Genomic DNA, 20,391 nt, shown 5'->3' with positions numbered 1-20,391 from the left:
AAGTCAGCTAACACTAGCTAGCGTGGTGGAGGTGCATCCACAGTGTGCATATCTGCTAATCAATGCTAAGTAACAGAATACCAAAATAACAGAAGAACTCTCAAATGTCAAACTGAAGAACTTTGTGGTTGGCCTGTCCTGTACAGCACGTCATGTTATTTGTCAGTTGGCTCCACTGATAATCCTCCAAAAGGCTCCAACATGGGCAGGAGGTCCAGTTTTATGACTCAAATTAGAAGAAGTGAGGCCTAGGCGACCATTATTGGCTGTTATACAGCTGACTGTGCCGCTACATCTTTCAGTTGAAGCAAACAAACCTTAAATTTTGCTAGCTCTGGGACTATCAGACTGTTAACATACTTTTTAAAGCTTTTTAAAGTAGGGCATTTTAACACTGGTGTCTATTGGGATTGACTTGTGTCTGAAGACATCCTCTAGCGGCTTCTCCACAAACTGCAGTTCGAAACGCTGAAATTAAGCATTAGCACAAATTAGCACGGGGCCTTGTTGCATTTGGGGGCAAAAGTAAGACATAGATAAACCATTAGCCTAGTGCTGGTCAACTAAATATAAAGTTCATCTTAATAATGACAAACATTCAAAACCTGAAAGCTGATGCTTTCATGAGTTTTAGGAGTCTTTTCAAACTATCAAGAAGTCACTAATGTGGGGGACACAAGAAGTATACTCAAAAAGATACCAGGTTTCATGCACAAAACATACCTGTTTATAAATCTGGCTGGTCTCTCTTTTAAATTTGTGCCACTCACAAGTTCAAGTCAGAATGGGACTGAATGGGAATCTAAAAATTGAAGCTGTGTGGTACCAAAGCACACAGGAAACAACTAGTAGGAAAATCTTCCATATTTAAATCAGGTGTAGTTTTCTGTTTTTTGTTGTGATCTTTTTAAATTACAAATCATGTATAAGTCCAATATTATTGTGGTAGCAAAGCTGAATTTAAGTTGGACACGGCCAGCAATCGCTTCCGCAGTCTGGATGTTAAACTTTGCCTTTTAAGTTATGATAAATTCTGATCTCTTTTATAAATGTTATAAAAAAAGATCAGAAATAAACTGAGACATGAAAGGAAAGCAAAGATGGGGAAAAAAATATGAAGTTTACCCAGTCTGGCCAACAAGACATAGTTCTTTTGCTTTCACAGTTGGCCTTGTAGACAAGACGCTAAAAAGCAAATGTGATTGATTTAATAAATGTTTAAGTGATTTTTCAGAGGCGATACTTCTTGTTACCATTACTGTGGAGAAAGTATAGTTTTTGAAAAGAAGTCTAGACAGCGATCAAGACTTTACTCTGATCAAATAACGAGAAGTCTGAAGAATTTTCTGAGCAAAGTCATTTTCAAAAGTTGTTTAAAAATGAAGAAAAACTTGCATGAATTACAGCATTGTTTGCATTTACTGGGAAAATGCCACCCCAGTACTGAAACTGCCATTTTCATCTCTGAATTTTCTATCAAGCCCACCAGTACCTCAGGTTACGGCAGATGGTCCGACATTATTCATGCATGCCTGTTACCTCTGTCTTTTCTCTTTATGTAGATTGTAAAACTCTCTTATTTTATGTCTCTTAACTTTGGTCCTTTTTTTAAAAATGATTTCTTTAGATGTTAAATTATATGACTGCTGTTTGACAATGTAAACAGGAGAGACATCTGATCTGTCGCAGCAAAAACAAGATTTAACCCTTTTAGAAAAGCAAAACTGGGGGTACTCTTGAATCTCCTTTTTGTATCTGTATCCTGTTTTTCATTCATTTCTCAGTGGACATGTGGCAAGTGTAGAAAAGATATTGGACCCCACGTTAATTGGTTCAAGTTCCCTGTAAGGCAAACATCAGGATACATGGTTGTAGTGGACGAGTCACATATGTAAATGTATGTAACTGAGAGGCCATATGTATGTATACTGTTACATAAGAAAAAGCATGGAGTTCTGTCAACAGACCTTGGATAAATAAAGGTTACGATAACAAAAAAAACAAATGTGGATGAAACAGAGACTTGAAGCAGTTGAGGATATGAGGATTTGTTTCCATCTAATCCAGATGAACAGCTGACAGTAGGAATTTAGATGATAATGTCTGAGAGATGGAGAGGCATCTGGTCGGGATGCTTACTTCCATATCTGAAGCCACTTGTCATATCTAATACTGCACGTTGTCAAAAGTATCAATTTGGTTGCGGAGTAATGAAAAAGTGGGTCTGTTTCTATTTTAGCGGCTTGCTTGACAGATTGAGAGGTGTTTAACGTCTCATTTTGACTTGTCAGGGTGGAGGGGGGGCTTCACAACTTCATCTCCTCATCTTTCGTTTTCTCACACACGCACACGCACACACACACACACACACACACACACACGCAGACAGCAGGGCTCTGTTTCTGATAGACAGGGCCAAGCGGGAGACATTGCGCATACACAGAGACACACACTCGCGTGCACAGACAGAAATGGTAAAAGAAACATCATTCATCTCTAATTCAAGAGGGAGAGCAGAAAGTAAGATGAGGGAGAGAGCCAGATAAAGTTTGACAGAAGAAAGGGATGCAAGCAAGAGAGCGAGGAAGACAGAATGAGTGAAAGCCATTTAACTCATTAGGGAAAGGGAGGATCTCAAGTTATATTTAACTTGAAATTTAACTTGTGGGAAAATTTTGTGCTTAAAAGCTTGCAGGCCTCCACCGGGGTTGTAGCAGTCATCCTCCACCATCTAGAATTAATTGCCTTCTGTATCGCTTACTTTCATTTCTCAAAAACACAGATGCTTGGAGAACCAGGTAAAGAAATACTTTTTAAAAAGGTTTACTTCTTTATTTGCCGACAGGTTGTTATGCACGAAAGTTGGGAACACGCAGAAACCGTTCTGCACGCGATCCAAATAATTAATTTTTCTACCAAACTGAAAGCTGAGCATGATGTGTGGAAAATTCTGTTGCATGTGTTTAATTTACCTCTCTTTACGCTGTCCAACTCCATGTTTTCCCAGCAGATGGGTGCTGAGGTGTTTCTTCATAACAAAGGCCCACCTGCAATACACGAAAAACACAATGCCATACTTTTAACAAAGGAGTTTTAACGAAATTTTATGCCACTTTAAAAACACATTCGAACCAATCAGCACTCGTGGAAACCTTTATACACTCACTGGCAACTGTTCCAACTGCTCATTAATACAAACATCTAATCAGCCAATCGCATGCCAGTGACTGTGAATTCAGGCATACAGCTATGGTTGAGATGACCTGCTGAAACTGAGAACTGGAAAGAAAAGTGATTTGAGTGGCACGGTTGGTGGTGCCAGACGAGCCGATATTTCAGAAACTAATGATCCACTGGGATTTTCCCCACAAAACCATCTCAAGAGTTTACAGAGAATGGATGCCACTCCTGTCACCCTGTTCTTTTCTTTGTTTTTATCATCTTATCGTCTAGCTAGCTACTCCCTTATTCACAAGGGGTCACCACTGCAGGTAGCATGGCATTAAAAAAAAAAAGGGAGTTTTTCATTGCCTTTCCATGCCGAATCAAACCGACAACTATACTTGTGGCTGTAGCTCAGGAGGTAGAACACGTCATCTACATCTACTGATCGGAAAGTTAGTGGTTCGATCCCTGGCTCCTCCGGTCTGCATGCCAAGTATCCTTGGGCAAGATACTAAGCCCAAGTTGCTCTTCGAGGCATCCACTGGAGTATGTGTATGAATGTTAGTCAGGAAGCACTAAAAAGCTTAGAAAAAAGTGATTGGCTAAATGTGGCATGTTGTATAGAGCACTTTGAGTACTCCGGGAGAGTAGAAAAGCGCTATATATAAGAATGAGTGTATAAAATAGTAGACTGTGCTAAGAAACCTTTTCTTGACACTCTAACAGTGTCCATGTGTCAGACCACTGACTCTGGTGTACTGGACTTAATAAAAAAGAATTCTAGCAAATCCTGTTGTGTGCATTTTCTGTTGTCAATGTTTAACTGTCAGTTTTAACATTAAAGGCTTTAGTACTATGTGTTGCCAGAGGCGCAACAAGTTTTAAATGTTCACAGTTCACATAGTATTCACTGTGAAATGTTATTTCTGATGTGCAGATTTAAACTAAACTACTGGGCCAATGTGAGGCCACTTACTACGTGTCTTCCCTGCTCTCTCTCGCCCTCCTTTCCCGTCTTCCTTCCACTGCCCTCTCTCATTAAAGGCTAAAAAACACCACAGAAGTAAGACAGAAGTGTCCTAAAAATAATATCTCAACTGAAACATAATAGTTATGTAGAATGATGTCCTTGCAAAGTCTTTGTTTTGGTAATCTATTTTTCCCTTTATTATGAGGGATTGTCTTTTGCTTGTCTTATGTTTTCCAACTGTTTTAAATAACTGCAAGACAACATGAACCCATCCTTCTCTTACATATGTAGTTTTTGATAATAAACAGGTTTGGGTAAATAAGTACTGCTGTAGGTGAACTGTTCAAAATGCTGTACATAAATGTGTGGCACAAATGTGTACACATATTCGAGGATTTATAAGCTTGTGTATCTGCAGTACTTGCAGTAGCACGCATACACACTCAAACATACCAGGGTGCTGTCGTCTGACAGTGACCACAATGTACTGACTTTGTCGAGCGCCCTGAGTTTACCGTGTCTCCAAAACAGAATCTGAAAACATAATGAACGGATGACAAGACTAACTACTCTGACATCCAAGCAGCTTCACCAGTGTTTTCATCCCCTGGCCTTTTCATTTAGCACCCATCACTTCCCATTACTGTGCAACTGAGAGACAATGACCACATCTGAGAGCTGAGGAAGGAGCTACATAAAAGAGGCAGCGGGAGTTGAACCAACAGTCATGTGGTCGGCACTGTCGCTGCACATGCTTGGTTCCCCCGAGTCTCGCTCCTCCCAATTTCTTTTTTCTTCATATGGATGTTTTCACTTTTCATTTCTTTGCAAGGACATCATTCTATTTTCTCTTCAGCTAGCCCGTTTGTACCTTTTTGAAGCTTTCAGTCTCTCATGAAGCAAAAGCATAATTATTTCACTAATTATGTCACTACCCCACTCTACCCCAGCTCCTCCAACGTCTGGACACACACACACACACACACACACACACACACACACACACACACACACACACACACACGGCTATGTCCTCCATCCCATCATGGCCCCAGAGTCCCGTCCGTCATCAAGGCCCCGAGGCCGACTCTAACTAACACTACCACATAAATATTCAAACATGTTCCACTGTTTTGCCTCGTTATCATCACTCAAGATTTTCTCAATCCGCTCTAACTCAATCCATCCATCCGTCCAGAATGCTGCCTTGGAGTTAAACTGGGAGCAAATGTATGACTAAATCCTCTATGCTCCAATCGGCAAGAATGGCAAGATCAAAATGCTGAGCCTCTCTGGCCCACTGGAAGCGCCTCTGACTGACATGATCATCTATAAATAAACAAACAGCATAATTAAGACATTTCTGAGAGGGTGGGTGAGTGGGGGGGGGGTTAAAAGAATTAATCAATACATTTGAGAGAATAGCACGGCCTTGGAACACTTCACGCGTGCTTGTTTAAGTCGTCGTGTTTAGACGTGGAGAAAAAAAGAGCTTGCAAACATTTCTGTTAATTATGTATTACAGCTGTCCTTCATAAACCTAATTACAGAGTGCTGAAAGGCAACAGGGGCAATTTGCATATGCGCATGAAAGACAAGACATATGCAAAATATGATTTTAATTAGCATTCTTTGATAGCAAGGGGTACAAATTAAACTGGCATGTTGAGAGATTCTCATCTCACCCCTTTTTTTACTGGATTATTCTCAGAGTGGCACGAGTGCAAGACGGTTAATGCCCTGTGGAGGCACCTGGCACAGGCTGCACACACACACACACACACACACACACACACACACAAATGGATCTTAAGATGCATAAATGTGCAATAAGCACACATGCAAACCTAAATAACCATACACAAATGGAAAATTCCAAAGACACAAACTTACAAAATCGCAATTAGCTGTTCACCATGTGATTATCTAATACACATAAATGGCTCTGATAAGGAAGCAGGGAACAAACACACATATATGCACAAATAGTGATACAAAAACAAACAAATAGCAATCGTTGCTCACAAAAAGACACCACGAGTCCCCAATTTCTCATGCATACACACGCACACACTTTTACACACAGAAAGATCCCATATCTAAATGTTAAAGGGGCAAATCCATTTGTTTAAGGCAGTCTGTAATCAGCCCCCTGCCCCTGGTGTGTGTGCATCCTCTGCCATCCAGGTCAAGGCCTCAGCTTGTCGTCCTGCTGCCTTGGGCTGCATCATCAGCCCAAGCCATCAGCCTTGATGGTTATTGTAACAAAGGGATACTTTAACATGCCATTCATCCATATCAATTCTCTTCCCCCCATGAACTGAACTAATAAGGCTGTGCCTCTGCCCTCCAGGGAGGCTCATAATATCCATTGCAGATATGAAAAAAGAAAAGAAAAAGAAAAAGAAAAACCGAGGCGCTGGTGTTTCACGTTCGACTTTCCCTTCAGACTAATCGGCGCGCCACAGCTCGTTAGGTCCGTGACGTGCCAAAGCTTTACCGATAAGCAGGGGAGACACGGCTCAATTACCCACAGTTACAATCTTTCTCTTTTTCTTCCCTCCCGCTGCCTGACGATGAAGAGATAACATGTCAATATTTGATACAAACAACTTCATTTGCCTAATGGTGTTCCTGGATAGGCTCATCTAAAGGTCTAGAAGGGATGGGAGATCTAAGAAAAGGCCTCAAGCAAATCTCCGCTTAGACGTACCGTGGCCACCCGCCCCCAAATCACACAGTCCTGTTTCCAACAGCTGTACATGAGGCATTGTGGGTTGGAGCCAGATTGGACAGAGGACAGTTTTCCAACTTTTTCTTGAGTTGCTTTCAACTTGTTTCATTAGGTCTTGACAGTGACACTTGACTGTCAAGAACCCACGTGAGTATTATCATCTCTCTATTAATAGACAGGCAATGCAAGGGAAGTGAACCAGTGCTCATAGTGGCAGTAATGGACAGCTGTTAAGTCAGAAATAACTTCAAATTCAATGTCAAACAGAAACTAGTGTCAACAAATAATCAGACAAGTCTGCAGAAACACTGACGTGACTGTATTCAAGTTACATCGCTAAGCTCGCGCACTGTTACTACGTGTGCGTCAAAAAAAGTGAAGACAGAATCTGTTTTCTAAGTCAGAGTTTTCTCCAAAACATTTTAATGAACAACGGGAAGATGCTTGAGCATCCAGGTTGTTGCCTGCTGTGCATGGCAACAACAGAACGCAACATGGGAAAAGCTATGAGGTGAAAAATGAAGCTGAAGTCAAACAAAGACGTGTACTTTACTTGGTTAGAAGGTAACTGAAAAGCCATTACGAGAGCTACCAGATGTAGGAACTGCTCAACCCTCACTGGGCGAAACCACCCAAAACCTCGGCAAGGAAGAGCAGTTCCATCGGGGAAAAGACGAAACGGGAGGTAGGGTTGAACTCTGAAGTTATGGCACTATGGTTCAGCTCACACACACACACAAACACACACACAGGCTCTGCAGTGGTCCGCTGGGCCCCAAAGAAATGAGTGTGTGCGGGCTCATCCAGCCTCCTGTGCAAGCCCTAATGATGGCCTCCACCTGCTGCTTTAATGTCACAGCTGGATCGCCCTCCATCCTTCACTGACTCTGATTGCCATCAGCAGCAGGTAGCTCCCCTCTGCACACTCCTCCCTCCATCTCAGCTTCCTTTATCTCCCCTCACTTCCATCTTCAGTTTCTCCTTTTCAATACATCCTCATACCTCCACACTCCAACAGCGTAATGCTTGATTCATACTACTTCTATACCCTATGCCATAACCTAACAGCATGGCCTACAGAGTAATCTGACATGCACCTTCCGAAAAATGTAGCTACACGTCGCATTGACACAAACCACAATAACTGTGATACGTCTGCATGTAAAAAGAGTATATTCATGAGTAAAAAGACATTACCGCCATGAAACAAAATGTAATAGCAGCAGCTGTATTTTTCCATCGGACACATAAGGCATTTTTGGAGTTTTCATAGTATAGACTCAATTCTTTCTGATGGCTGGTCTTCCTGCATTTCATTATGAAATAACTATTGTTCAAGATTTATTATTATTAGATCCAAGTCCCACATGATCAGCTGAGTTTCACCTGTGATGGCAGATCACTGCAGACACACCAAACACAAATGGCATCACACAGTACTATGCATGTGTTTAATGTATAACATCATTGCAGTTAATGACAATGCTCCATATGGAGCAGACATGCTGCACAAACTAAACACTATTAGTTCAAGGATGCTACAAGCACATGCTATGCTTACAACCAAATAGGAAGAGCCATAGGAGTTAAAAAAAATACCCCACTACGCCACAACTAATTCACTCTTCAGAGTAAACACAATGTGCTTTTTCCTTGTTTGTTTTATTTATTTATTTATTTTTTATAAAGCCATCCTGGAGAAGCGGAAAACCTGGAGGCAAGTTGACATGTCTAATCTGCGAAGCTTTGACAGGCAGGTGAACTGACAGAAGAACAGAAACCAACACTTGGCTGACAGCAACCCTGGAGCGCCGAGACAGCTGCTGACATGTCAGACAGACAGATAAACAGACAGGAACCAGAAGTCGGAAGATAAGACATTTATTGACAGAGAGAGCGACTTGCTTTTCTGACACAGAGACAGACAGGCAGACATCAAGAATAAGGACTCAGAAAGGAGGGATTCTGCTGAGTTTACAGGCTGAGTTTAATGGATGTTCCGCAAGTCAGCCCATAGCGGTAGATGGGGGAGAACTAAATGTGATGTCAAATTTTGCAGATGTGGAGATAGATGGTGATAGAAGGGTGGAAAAAGAAAAGCCACAGGAGGGAAAGAAGGGAAATAAAGGAATGTGAGAAATCATGATGGAGTATCTGGATAAGTCGGAGTGAACGTGAACTAAGGTGAGAACCAAAGGCAAATGCAGTTTGCGGTGTTGTCGCTCTGTTTGACAGAAGCGAGAGGCGACTTCACATCAATATTGCTCAGGCTTATAGGAGATGCACTTATGGAAACGTCCCATAACGTAACAGACATTAGGGAGGGAAAAAATAAACAAATAAAGCATCCAGACTGATTTTGTGTTTTTGAGCTAAAGCAAGCACTTGATCTATTCTAAGATGATCCCGATAAAAATAAAAGAGGCAAAGCGTTTCTCTGACGACAGATCAACGTCGGGGCTCTCACTGAAACAGACACCTCTCACTTGTGACGCCGCCGCTCGTGTGTGCGCACAGGCCCGCGCGCGTCCTCTAGTTTTAGAGGGAGGTACATAAAAAGCTCACTTCGCCTCTCCAAAGGGGTTTTTTTGGATCATCTGCTGAGGCAGGTGATGGGGCTTGACGGATTGATTGAGGAGAAGTTCTCATCGACAGTGGCAGCGCCCCATAGAGTTCCCAGCTCCAGTGCACACTGTTCCATTAAAGGATCATTTAGAGGGAGAGCAAGTTCCACCTGCACTTATGCAGAGCACACGCTAATGTGAGATGAAACAGACATTTTCAAGCTACAGGAAGGGAGAGAGAAAGTGCAGGGGAAAAAAAAAAAATTATAATAATGAAAAATAAAAATTCAGTCCCTTCCCAACAGCGCATTTCCATCTTCAAGAGAACGGCGATTGATGAAGTAATCTATTATTGATATCATCATCGCTATGCGCCGATGGCAGTTTCGGCGTTAACAGAGCCCCCAGCTCTGAGCGTCATAGCACTGTTTGCATATTATGCTACTCAGCTTCATTATATTTTCTAATTAACTCCTTTAATTTGGGATTTAAATCCTGAGCGAGAGAAGAAACTTGAAAATGCTGAACAAGAAAGAATAATGCCGTATTCGGCGTCGAGATGAAAAGTGAGATGGAGAAGAAAAGAACAAGGTACAGGACAACTTGGAGCAGTTTTCAAAACAGATTTCTAAAAGCTTGGCATAGCATGTGTGGCATCAGCACAAATATGATTCACTTTTATGGATTAAACAAAAGCGGCGAGCACTATCCGCTACGAAGACAGAACATGTCCTGAGACACATTTTAAATGAAATACATTACATACTAAAATTACGCTGTGCTGGGAGGAGGTGAAAAAGTCTCATTTTACACAACAAAACAAAATGAATCAAAAAACGCCGGTTGTTAAAGGCTGTTAGCTTCTGTTGCTAATGCATCTTTCTCTCCTTCCTTCCCTTCCTCTCTGCAGTGCAGTTAAAGATATGAAAAATATATGTGCTTTTTATCCACCCCCCCCCCTTTCTCTCTCTTTTCCACTGCGCCGTGTTAAATCATTAAAGAGAAGTCCTGCTCATTATCTCTCTAAACAAAACTTCTCTTAAACCAAATAAATCACCGTTGCGCTGCGCAGCTAACAGCCGTGAAGGGATAAATTACAAAGCGCCTCACTGGCAGCACTGGTATTTTAAAAAGCTTGCTGCACAATTTCTATGATGTGCAGTAATTTGTAATGCAGGTTTCCTTATGTTTATATGGTCTCTTCAGGTGTGTGTGTGCGCGCGTGTGTGGTGTATGCTGGGGAAGAGGTGAAGGGTGGGGAGTGAAATAAGAGTCTGTTTTTGTTTCTTCAATATTAAGCCCGCTTTGGCACAGAATCTAGCACTAAGCAAAATTACTTTACAACCCTGAATATATTTTTATAAAGTAGATAATACTGCTAAGACAGCAAAAAGACATCACACGGGATAAGATTTTAAACGCCAGTGCTAAAACTTTATGTTTGGACCGAAAGATAGAACAGCAGTTAACATGGATACAATTAAAGGACATACTGAAAGAATTCATGTAAGAGGTTCTTAAAGGCAACATGTGTTATTTGAAGCTTGGCACAAGGGTATTATATATACACGAGTGTGACTGACTGAAAGAAAAAGATTAAATAAAAACTGTCTCTTTGGTCCGAGAGCCAGATCGTGTGACCGCTGCCATTACGACTAGCTTCATTATAAACAGGAAAACACCCCAGCAGGGTCGCAGCTTCTGTTAAACCGTGTAATTGAGGGAAGAGACACCAGCCACCCCCTTTCACCTCTGCAACCCTCTGGACTCCTTCATGAACCAAGAACTGTGATGAGCCCCTCCCGACCTTTTTCTGGGCCCCCAGTGGGTACATTACGCTGCAGATAACAGGGCTGCACTAGGGTCCATTTACAACAGCGAGCCTCCCTTGTGCCTCCTGGGGATGAAAACCAATAGTAGCCCCAGTATCACGCCCCCGCACCCACAACAATGAAATAAAAAAAAAAAGGAAAGAAGCTCAAAGATGATTTATTCAGTCTGTTTGCTTATACACTCCATCTGCACGTCCTCTGAGAACAAATTAAATGTACAAAAAAAGAGGATGAAGAAACAATGGTTTAATATGAAAAGAAGGAAACGCACTGAAATCCCGATGCTAAAGGTCCAGAATAACTTTATTTGTGACACACGCTTACACTGTATTAGCAGAAATGCAAGGCAAATGTTAACAAACCGCAAAAACCAGACCAAACTACTGCTCCTAAGAAAAAATTTAAAAAAGGATGCAAAAGAAGTTTAAGTAAATCAAAGAACACCTGAGCAATTGCCGGAGGGAGGGCTGAAGGTGCTGAAAACTGAAAAGATGCACAGAAGACAGCCTTTAATTTCGACTGCTGTTGTTTCTGGCGAGTGGTCTCGCACATTAAAAAGAACTGAAGCAACATGACAAGTGAGAGTTGTGTTTCTCTCACAATAGTTTTGCTAAAGCAGACAATCCATAAAACATAAGGCCTCTGTATTGACGTTTTTCTTCAGCCGGCTGAGTGAAGGGCGTAGCTGGGATGTCAGGACTGTCTGTCGGCCAGCTACCACTCTCATTATCCTCGCGCCTCTGTGAAGGGCAGCTAAGGTCACACTCCAGAGGAGCAAAATAAACCGCTCTGGTACTAATCTAATATTCAGCGATCCTATCAAAGAATGACTTATTAGGCTCAAAGAACTGGAACTGTTGATGGAGAGGAAAGATTTCTCGAAGTGGAAGTTCACACTTTTTTTTTTTCTTTCTCTGAGTAAGGAAAGTTGAAATGTAAAATGTGACACCTGTCATCTCTGGGTGGCAGAATTAAAAAGTACTTTCTCTAACCTGGAAGTGAGTGAATATTTCCTCAGAGGTTCAGTGGGGTGTCAGCGCTCTCAAATGGTATAAAAACAATGGACTTTCTGGAGATTGAGCGAGAGTGCAGCTTAGGAATTTACACAATGCACCGTTCAAGTGTTATTATAGATGCTGCTGCCTCCTACTCAAAGCTAGCGCACTTCTACACCTCTCAGAAAGTATGCATGCACGCGCGCACACACACACACACACACACACACACACACACACACACACACACAAAGGATGTCTTTGTTTGGCTGTTGCCGCCGTTGTCTTGACACCTACCATCTGCCGCCCCAGCAACAGAGAAGAGTGAAGAGATGAGTTTCTCTCTGGAAACTTGCCCTCCACCCCCCCACCCCCACCCCGCGACAAAAAACACCCTGCAAGGTTTCACTCAAACGAGTGCCGGCCTCCCTCCCACTGCCAACACTTTCTGATGCTCCACAGGTTGAATCGCTGCTCAATAAACAGCCAATTGCCACCTTTTCTAATACCTTGCCTAATGAAGTTTATGCTGCAATGGATACAATGGTAAATAAGCCACAAACAACACCACCACCAACACCACTCAAGAGCAAAGAAAGCCTTTGTGAAAACTCCCAGGTTCCCACTCAGCCACTTAATAAAACCTTGTTTCATTGAAGTGTGCGTACAAGCGTGTGGGAAGCGAGTGGGGTAAATTGGGACGAGCCTCCTCAGTCACCATCTATAGACGCGAGATGTATCAAAGAGAGCGGGCACTCAAAAGTAAATGAATAAATAAATAAGTAAATAAAGCACGCTATGCAGATGAGGGTGACGAAGCCTCCATCTCAGCCCATTCTGCGACGCGCTGGCCATTCATCACCTGCACATGCAAAGCGGCCGGCTCTGGTCCTTAGCATATTCGCATATTCTAATGAAGTCTCACATGCAAATGAGGACGACCTTTTCCTTTTGGCCTTTTCTTTTTTTTCTTGCTCTCTGATTCTTTTATTTTTATATATATATTTTTTTACAACTTTACATTAAGACGAGGGGAGTGGAGAGTGCTGGCTGTAATGGCTATTAGAGCGACAGGCTGAGTACGTGACGTTGTGATCTAAACTCAGCAACGCTGTAATTAGGCTAATCTATTACCAGACGGCGCCTGTCAGGAGATCTTTATGGCAAAGGACAGACTTGTCAGGCACTTTATTTATTAAAACTGGCTCTGGATTTTCTAAAGAGATGGTCAGTTAGTCCCACAGAAAAAAAAGAAAGTACCCACACATTGACATGGGCTCAGACACAGATAACAGCAGCACCCATGGGACCTTACTGCTGCCCCTGGACCTTTGAGGTGCTACATGCTGTGCAATCTAATATCGACTAGGTGTGTCCGGCCTTGTATCTGTACAGACTGACATCAGCTTCAACTTGCATATTAAATATCTTCCATTTAGGGTATTAAAAACCTAATAATGTGAGGCTGATTTTTCCTCCACGTGTATACACATTTTAAATTACTTGTTATTTTATTTATGTATTGGTTTTTTAAAAGCAGAAAACATTTTAAAGAGGTTTGTCACTACTGGCTTTAAAACCCCTACTGATGACAGTCCAACTGTCTGGCCACTTCCCTCTCTGGCTGTCACGAGTGACCAGCAGAGAGGAGGGGACACCAGCCGTCACTAGCCCTTCCTCTCTTCTGTCCACCGGGCAGGGTCTTGTGCTGTCGGCGGGGAGGCGGGAGAAAGTTATGCCTCCTTACTGTGACTTTGAACTTTCTGAGATGAGGCATAAATATTGAAATATTGAAATGAAAGATGCGGTGGGGCACAGAGGAGGTGGGAGGGGGAGTAGAAGGAAGAGGGGGAGGAAGGGGGGGGGGATAGACGGATTGTGGGGGAGAAGAGACAGGAGGCCCACTGAGAGAAAAGACAAGGCCCTCACCCTTCTGCCAGGCTGCATTCTAGCAGGCCGACAGTTATGGATAGGAAACATTACTGCTGCTGGTAATTAAAGCAAAAACTAATACTGTCTCTTGGATGAGGGGGTTTCACAGTGAGCATCCATTTGTCACTGCTGTACACTCGCCAAGGCCAGATTAAATCTCTCACATATTTAGTCCTGCTGTGCACTGGGGTGCAATCAATCTATCTATCTGTCTGTCTTCTTTTTAACTAACATTGGGTGTCAAACTAAAAATCCTTCCACATTAAATATAATAATGTCGATTCTGAAAAGATTCCCACTTAATGAACCAGCTATTTACAAAAGAGTGATGCCTAAGGTAGCTCAAGAAACACGTGCAATTGCATCAGCATGTTTCATTTGTTTTCCACATTCAGTCTACCGTCACTGCAAAGAAATGCTACACTGGTGAATCAATGAAATGCGCTGGCATGGCTCCTTGACTGTGCCACTTTACTTCCCTGAAGTATGGCATGTGTAATCTCTTTGCCAGCATTAAGGCTCTAAAACTGACAATTATTTAGATCCCCGGCTCAGAAGAAATTAAAGGTTCAGACTTTCATGACGTGATCCAGCAGTAACGAGTTGCAACACAATTCTGAGCAAACAGTCAAAAGTCTGAACAGCGTGGCCTGTTTCTCTGTGACACTGTGCAGAGCCATCCGACGAGCCAGACTGGATCTGTGGTCTATCTATCTATATCTGGTCTAAAAGCCAGACAAATTGCATGTGGATAGAAAAATAAAAGTTTATGTTTAAGATATTGGTTTCCATCTTCAGGGCTTCTTTTGCAGAGTCTGGACATTATAAGCTGTGAGAGACGACGGATGATTCGCCCTCCTTGTAGAGGTGGCTGAAGGTGAAAGCTAAGAGAATCGTATCAATTCAAAGATCTTAGTATCAGCTTTCAGAACACATGTAGGTCAACTCCTACTAAAGAGTCCTCAGTGAGGCAGTTAGTGACTGACTGAGCGACTGACTGCAGAGTGGCAGTGAAAAGGCCACTGGCTGCGGGGGGGGGGGGGGGGGGGGGGGGGGGGGTACTGTAGTGGAGTGGTGAGCAAAGACGAGGACAGGGGAGGAGGAGGGGATGCCGTGTCACCAGACGGAGGAGATCGGTGACACTGAGCGTGTCACAGGGTGACGGCTGCACTCTGCTAGGACCAGCAGCCCCTCCAGCACTGTCAGAGGAACCAGCAGCTCCAGATACTGACACTAGCAGCCATACTGACAAGCCAAACATGACTCGTCTCTGCTCTCGCCACAGACGAGGCCTGACGGCACACGGAGATGAAATGAGAAGGAGGGACAGAGGGATGACTGAGGAGAGAGCAAATAAATACAAACTGAATCTGTGTATGGTGAAATAGGCAGACAATACATAGCGATGTATTGCATGAAAAAATAAAAGTAAGAGTAAGAGTAAGAGTAAAAGCCAGCTCAGCCTAGGTAAAACACATTAGAAAGAATGCAGTCCACAACCAATGACTTTGAGCTGACTGGCTGAATTCATGCCAGCCTGTTTTAACCCGACAGGGACCAATCAATGGTCTTCACTTTGTTTTCTATTCAACAGTGTCAAATTATTACCTCCCCTTTGTCCTCTGAACGAAAATGTTCTTTTGCCAGCTTGCAGAAGTGCTTACTCAATGTTCTTTGATTAGTATAAACCAAACAAGAGGTCTTCGCTGTGCTCAAATGTAAACTAACAGTTGTGCACAAAAGAAGGCGTGGCCAAATTATATATAGATTACATTAAACTGAACCAAATGAATATGAAAACAGTTTGTATAACCCATTACCACAGTAAATGGCACATTGTTTCATTCCCCTGTAGCCCTTACACAGATGTTACAAATGAAGAGATTATAGCAGCAGGTTACCACAGACTCGAATTAACACCAAAGGTTAGGTTTAGTTGTACTATCTTAGCTCCTTTTTCATGATTTCATATTTTATTTGATCTCAATAATATGAGAAAAGGGACTGCAAGGGAAAAAAACAAACACACTGAAAGGTGGGAGAAAAGAAGGATGACAATAATAACATAGAGATGAAAATATGATGATTTGAGGGGGAAACCATGAAGGGCGGGAAGGGAAGTAATGTCAAAAGGGGAGAGGGCAGAAAACAGAAAGAAGAGAGAAAGAGGGAGTCGATGTAGAGGACTCAGACAGAGGAAGAGAGGGAGAGAGCGCGCAGCAGCGAGAATGATCGCTGTTGATCTTCACGATAAGCGCTCCCGACAACTTGTGACCAAAGTGGCGCTTCGACACTAATCGGCCGTGAAGGCTGACCTGCAGCGAGGCAGCGCAGTTCAGATCGCATAGGGCCAGCGCTGCGGCTCAGACGAGATGGACCCAGACAGGAGACATCCAGGCATCAAAACTCACTGAGAAATTGCGACATGGCTTCAGTGCACTGTGAGAAGAACATAAGAGGAGGAAGAAAAAAACTATAAAAAAAAAAAGAAAAGCAAGCAGTGATACTGGTTGCTCTTGGCAGTCGAAGCAGACTTATGTGGCTTAAGATGAAAGAGAAGGACACAGCCAAAGGAGAGTGGAGTGAGGGAGTGAAGGGAAGTGTCTAGGGGAGGGGAGGAGGAAAAATATGAGGGGAGTGGAGGGGAAAAAAAAAAAAATCACAAAGATCAATTTTATTGACAATTATCTGTGAGCCGGACTGTGCTGAACTGCAGAATAACCTTGAACTGTTAGTGTCCAAACCTCTGCAAGACATAAAGAGTGTGGGCACACATACCAACAGGTCTGGTTACTCTCTTGAGCAAAAAGTAAACAGGTCAAAAGATACAGGTGGTGAATTAAACACATGGCATGCTGCATGGACTGCATGCACAGAGCTTTGGCCAATTCATTATAGCAGCGCCGCTGAGATGAACCACAAGATGCAACCCCCGCCCCAAAAAAAAAAACACAGCTGGGCCTCTGTGACAAACATCACCCACCAAAGTGGGATCACATGCGTAGCAGTTGTGGGACATTTTTTCAAGCTGTTGCCAGTTTGTTGCCTTTCCTTTGCCTTTGGTTTGGCGACTGATATTTCAGGACAACGCCTTGGGCTCTGGTTGTATGTGATGAAAAGTCAAACATCAGTATCAGCCACTGTCGGCCTTGCTGACCGACACACAGGGTGGCATTTACAGGGGTTGATTTGTCTTTTTCTTTTTCTTGAGTTAATTTTACACAATTTTATTGCCAGCAAATTCATTGTGCAGTGACATAAATGTTCAAATAAATATTTACCGTAATATCTGTGTTACCCATACAAAGTATTGCCCAAATGTTGTTGTAACATCAGTGTAACCCCTAAAATCGACCAATATAAAAAATGCTGCCATGAAAAATTAAACTTTAAAAGGCTGTCTAGATGATCCAAGTATATTATCATACAGTGATATTTTCCCTTCATCTCTTTCTGCTAATCTGCTGTCAATAACCTGCTTATGACCCTGTAAAGGACAGGCTGAATAGCTATAGCTCTAGAAAACCGTTCAGTCCATCACCCAAGTCAGTCAGGGCTCTAATTTCCCAGAAAATGCCGAAGTCAATTCCATACTGCTTTTTCCCCACACATGCAGGCCTTCTGCAGACATAACATACATTCCTAGATAAATATTTTTACTTTCAGTCGGAGCAGGTTGTTCTCGGTTGCCAAGACGCTGCCGCCACGACAGTCAGGGTGGACGAATCATGAAGGTCTTTAATAAGTAGGAAACATGCTGTTTGTTCAGTCGTTAATGACCACTGGCTCCCTCTTAAGGCACCGCATGCACAAAAAAAAAAAAAAATGTGTGCACTGTGCAAAAATACATGGGATTTAATCATATCTGGCACCATAAATCATGTGTGTCTGTGTCCCTTTAGGACAATTTACAGCAACTGAACACGAACTAGGTGAAGAGTGGGGGCGGTGGTGGAGAATGTCTGAGTAAGACAGAGATGTACCCACATGTTTGTCAATATTTAGCGCATCTTTCTAGAGAGGACGCGCGGTTCTGCCAAATATGTGAGCTGCCGGGGCTGATCGCAGGAATAGACTGACTGATGAACGGGTCACAAACCAACGGGAAGCACAGCTCTAAACGACGTCACCGACGAAACAAAACGCCCCTACGCCCCTTTTCTGTCTGATAATATGCCAATAGATTCAATAAGGGCAGCAAAGTTCAACCTAACCACCAGGACGCAAGTGAGGTTGTCAGCCAGAGTATTCTTCACATTTTTTTTTATTTATTTATTTTTATTTAGTTCTTTATTTTTTTGCATGAGCAGACACACACAGTTTGGTTAAATCTGAGACAGAGGCAGGGATTCTAGAAATATTCCCTTATTGATCTGTTGTGGGAAGATGCTATCTCTTTACATGAGAAGCAGACCGCTGGAGCCAGTACACACACACACACACACACACACACACACACACACACACACACACGTACAGACATATATAAATAGCATTCCTACAAACACATGGCACAATGAGTGTATCCTATCATCTACAAGAAACACAAACACGATACATTTACACACGCATAAACCAAAGCTACCCACAAACTACTCTCACACACACACTTTACACACATGCCCACAGAAATAAAGCTTACAATGTAAAAAAACAGTAGTCTCAAGACACAAATACCACTCCGTGCAATTACAAACCGGCCCAAAAACTGTTTACTTATTCATTGATGAAGTTAATTGCTCGTTAAAATTGCACATGAACTGCGTAAACATTTCATGTTGTGTCTGAAGCAAGGAAAGTTTGTGAGGAATGGAAAGCAATATCTGGAGAAAAAAAATGTAAAAAAATAAAATAAAATAAAAAAATCGCGGCCTTCTTAACACATGTGCACATCTTCAATTCTTCCCCAACACAAATTGCTTATATTTATGCTGAAAAAATTAGTAGGACCAGTAGACTTTTTTCCTCCAAAAACAACACAGCAAAAAAAAAAAAAAAAAAGCAGTCTGGGAGATATGTGGCACAGTACACGCTATTAGTTCTGACTGCTCGAGCTTCCCATTCCTGTACTTACAGTATACCACAAATAGGACCATCACTTTTCATTACCTGCTGTTTCCAGCAGAGCTTCACTCTATCATTGCCACGGCATGCTAATGTAAAGCAGGCTACTGTCATGTAAATTAAACTGTTTGTTTTGTTTGCCTTCCCTCCTTCGGCTGATTGTCAGAGCGACTTGCCAGGAGCAGCAGGTGTGTTTGTTTGTTTGTGTAGGAGTGCACCGGTGTGCCGGGTTTTGCTGTTAGTGTGCTGCTGCTGCTGCTTTATGCACACAGGCTCCGGCTGCACAGCAACAAGTGAGCTCTGAATGTGCGAGTGTGGCTTGTGTGTATGGAAGTTACGAAATCTGAAACACACACACATACACACACACACAATCTGAACCCCCTCCCCCCCTTAGTCAACCAGATGTGCTCCTGACCCTGAGCTCAGCCACTGAAATGCAAAGTTGCATGCCTACTTGGCACCCCCCACCCTCACCCCTCCCCTCCGGCGCAGGTACAACCAACTGTCACAAACAATGGGGGGAATATGCATACTGTGGGATAGGGTTTGCTACAACATGCTCTCAATGTAAATCATATTTCAGAGGTTTCCAAGAGACAAGCCAGTCAGCCACCTAGTCAGCCAGCCGGCGCTCTGCTGTATCTGCAACGCCACCGGGTAATTGACAGTGCATGTAACAGGAAAAAAAGGGGGGAAAAAGCCAAGCAACCCTGTTTACACCACTGCCTTAAAATATGGAAACTTGTCCCCTGTTCATTTGTAGACACAGTGAAATATCAAATGGCACTAGAGAAAAATAAGAAGCCTTCATGATTCCTCATTATGAGACAGATGACAATGACTCCTGTCTTTCCTGCCTGTAATTAGACAGGGCTTTTTTTGTTGTTGGGGTTTTTTTCTCCAAACGTCAACTGGCATGTGTTAACTAGATAAACAACTCTTCAACATCTGTAAGGACTGTCGTAGGAAGATGCAGTTTCTCACTCTCAAAACAGAATCGGTTGAGGGCTTTCAAACAGACTCACTGTGGCTGCAAGGGCGGTATGATAACTAAAGACTTATTTACACCTAGTTGCTACACAAGTGGTTGGCGAGCCTAGAGGGATTTCTCATTTGGTTTGGTCATGTGACA

General features: G+C 42.7%; 1 protein-coding gene across 1 annotated transcript in view; it reads right to left on the bottom strand.

Moving 5' to 3' along the window:
• Positions 1-20,391, bottom strand: part of znf407 (zinc finger protein 407) — a 165,372-nt gene that overhangs the window by 91,861 nt on the left and 53,120 nt on the right. The window contains exon 5 of the mRNA XM_080895504.1: positions 2,973-3,047. Within this exon, the coding sequence (XP_080751630.1) occupies positions 2,973-3,047 (75 nt within the window). The remainder of the gene's footprint in view (positions 1-2,972; positions 3,048-20,391) is intronic.

Source organism: Rhamphochromis sp. 'chilingali' (assembly GCF_963969265.1).
Source record: "Rhamphochromis sp. 'chilingali' genome assembly, chromosome: 11".
In the NCBI taxonomy this organism is placed as follows: Eukaryota; Metazoa; Chordata; class Actinopteri; order Cichliformes; family Cichlidae; genus Rhamphochromis; species Rhamphochromis sp. 'chilingali'.
Note: the sequence above shows the minus strand (reverse complement) of the source record. Positions and strands in the feature narration are given on the sequence as shown.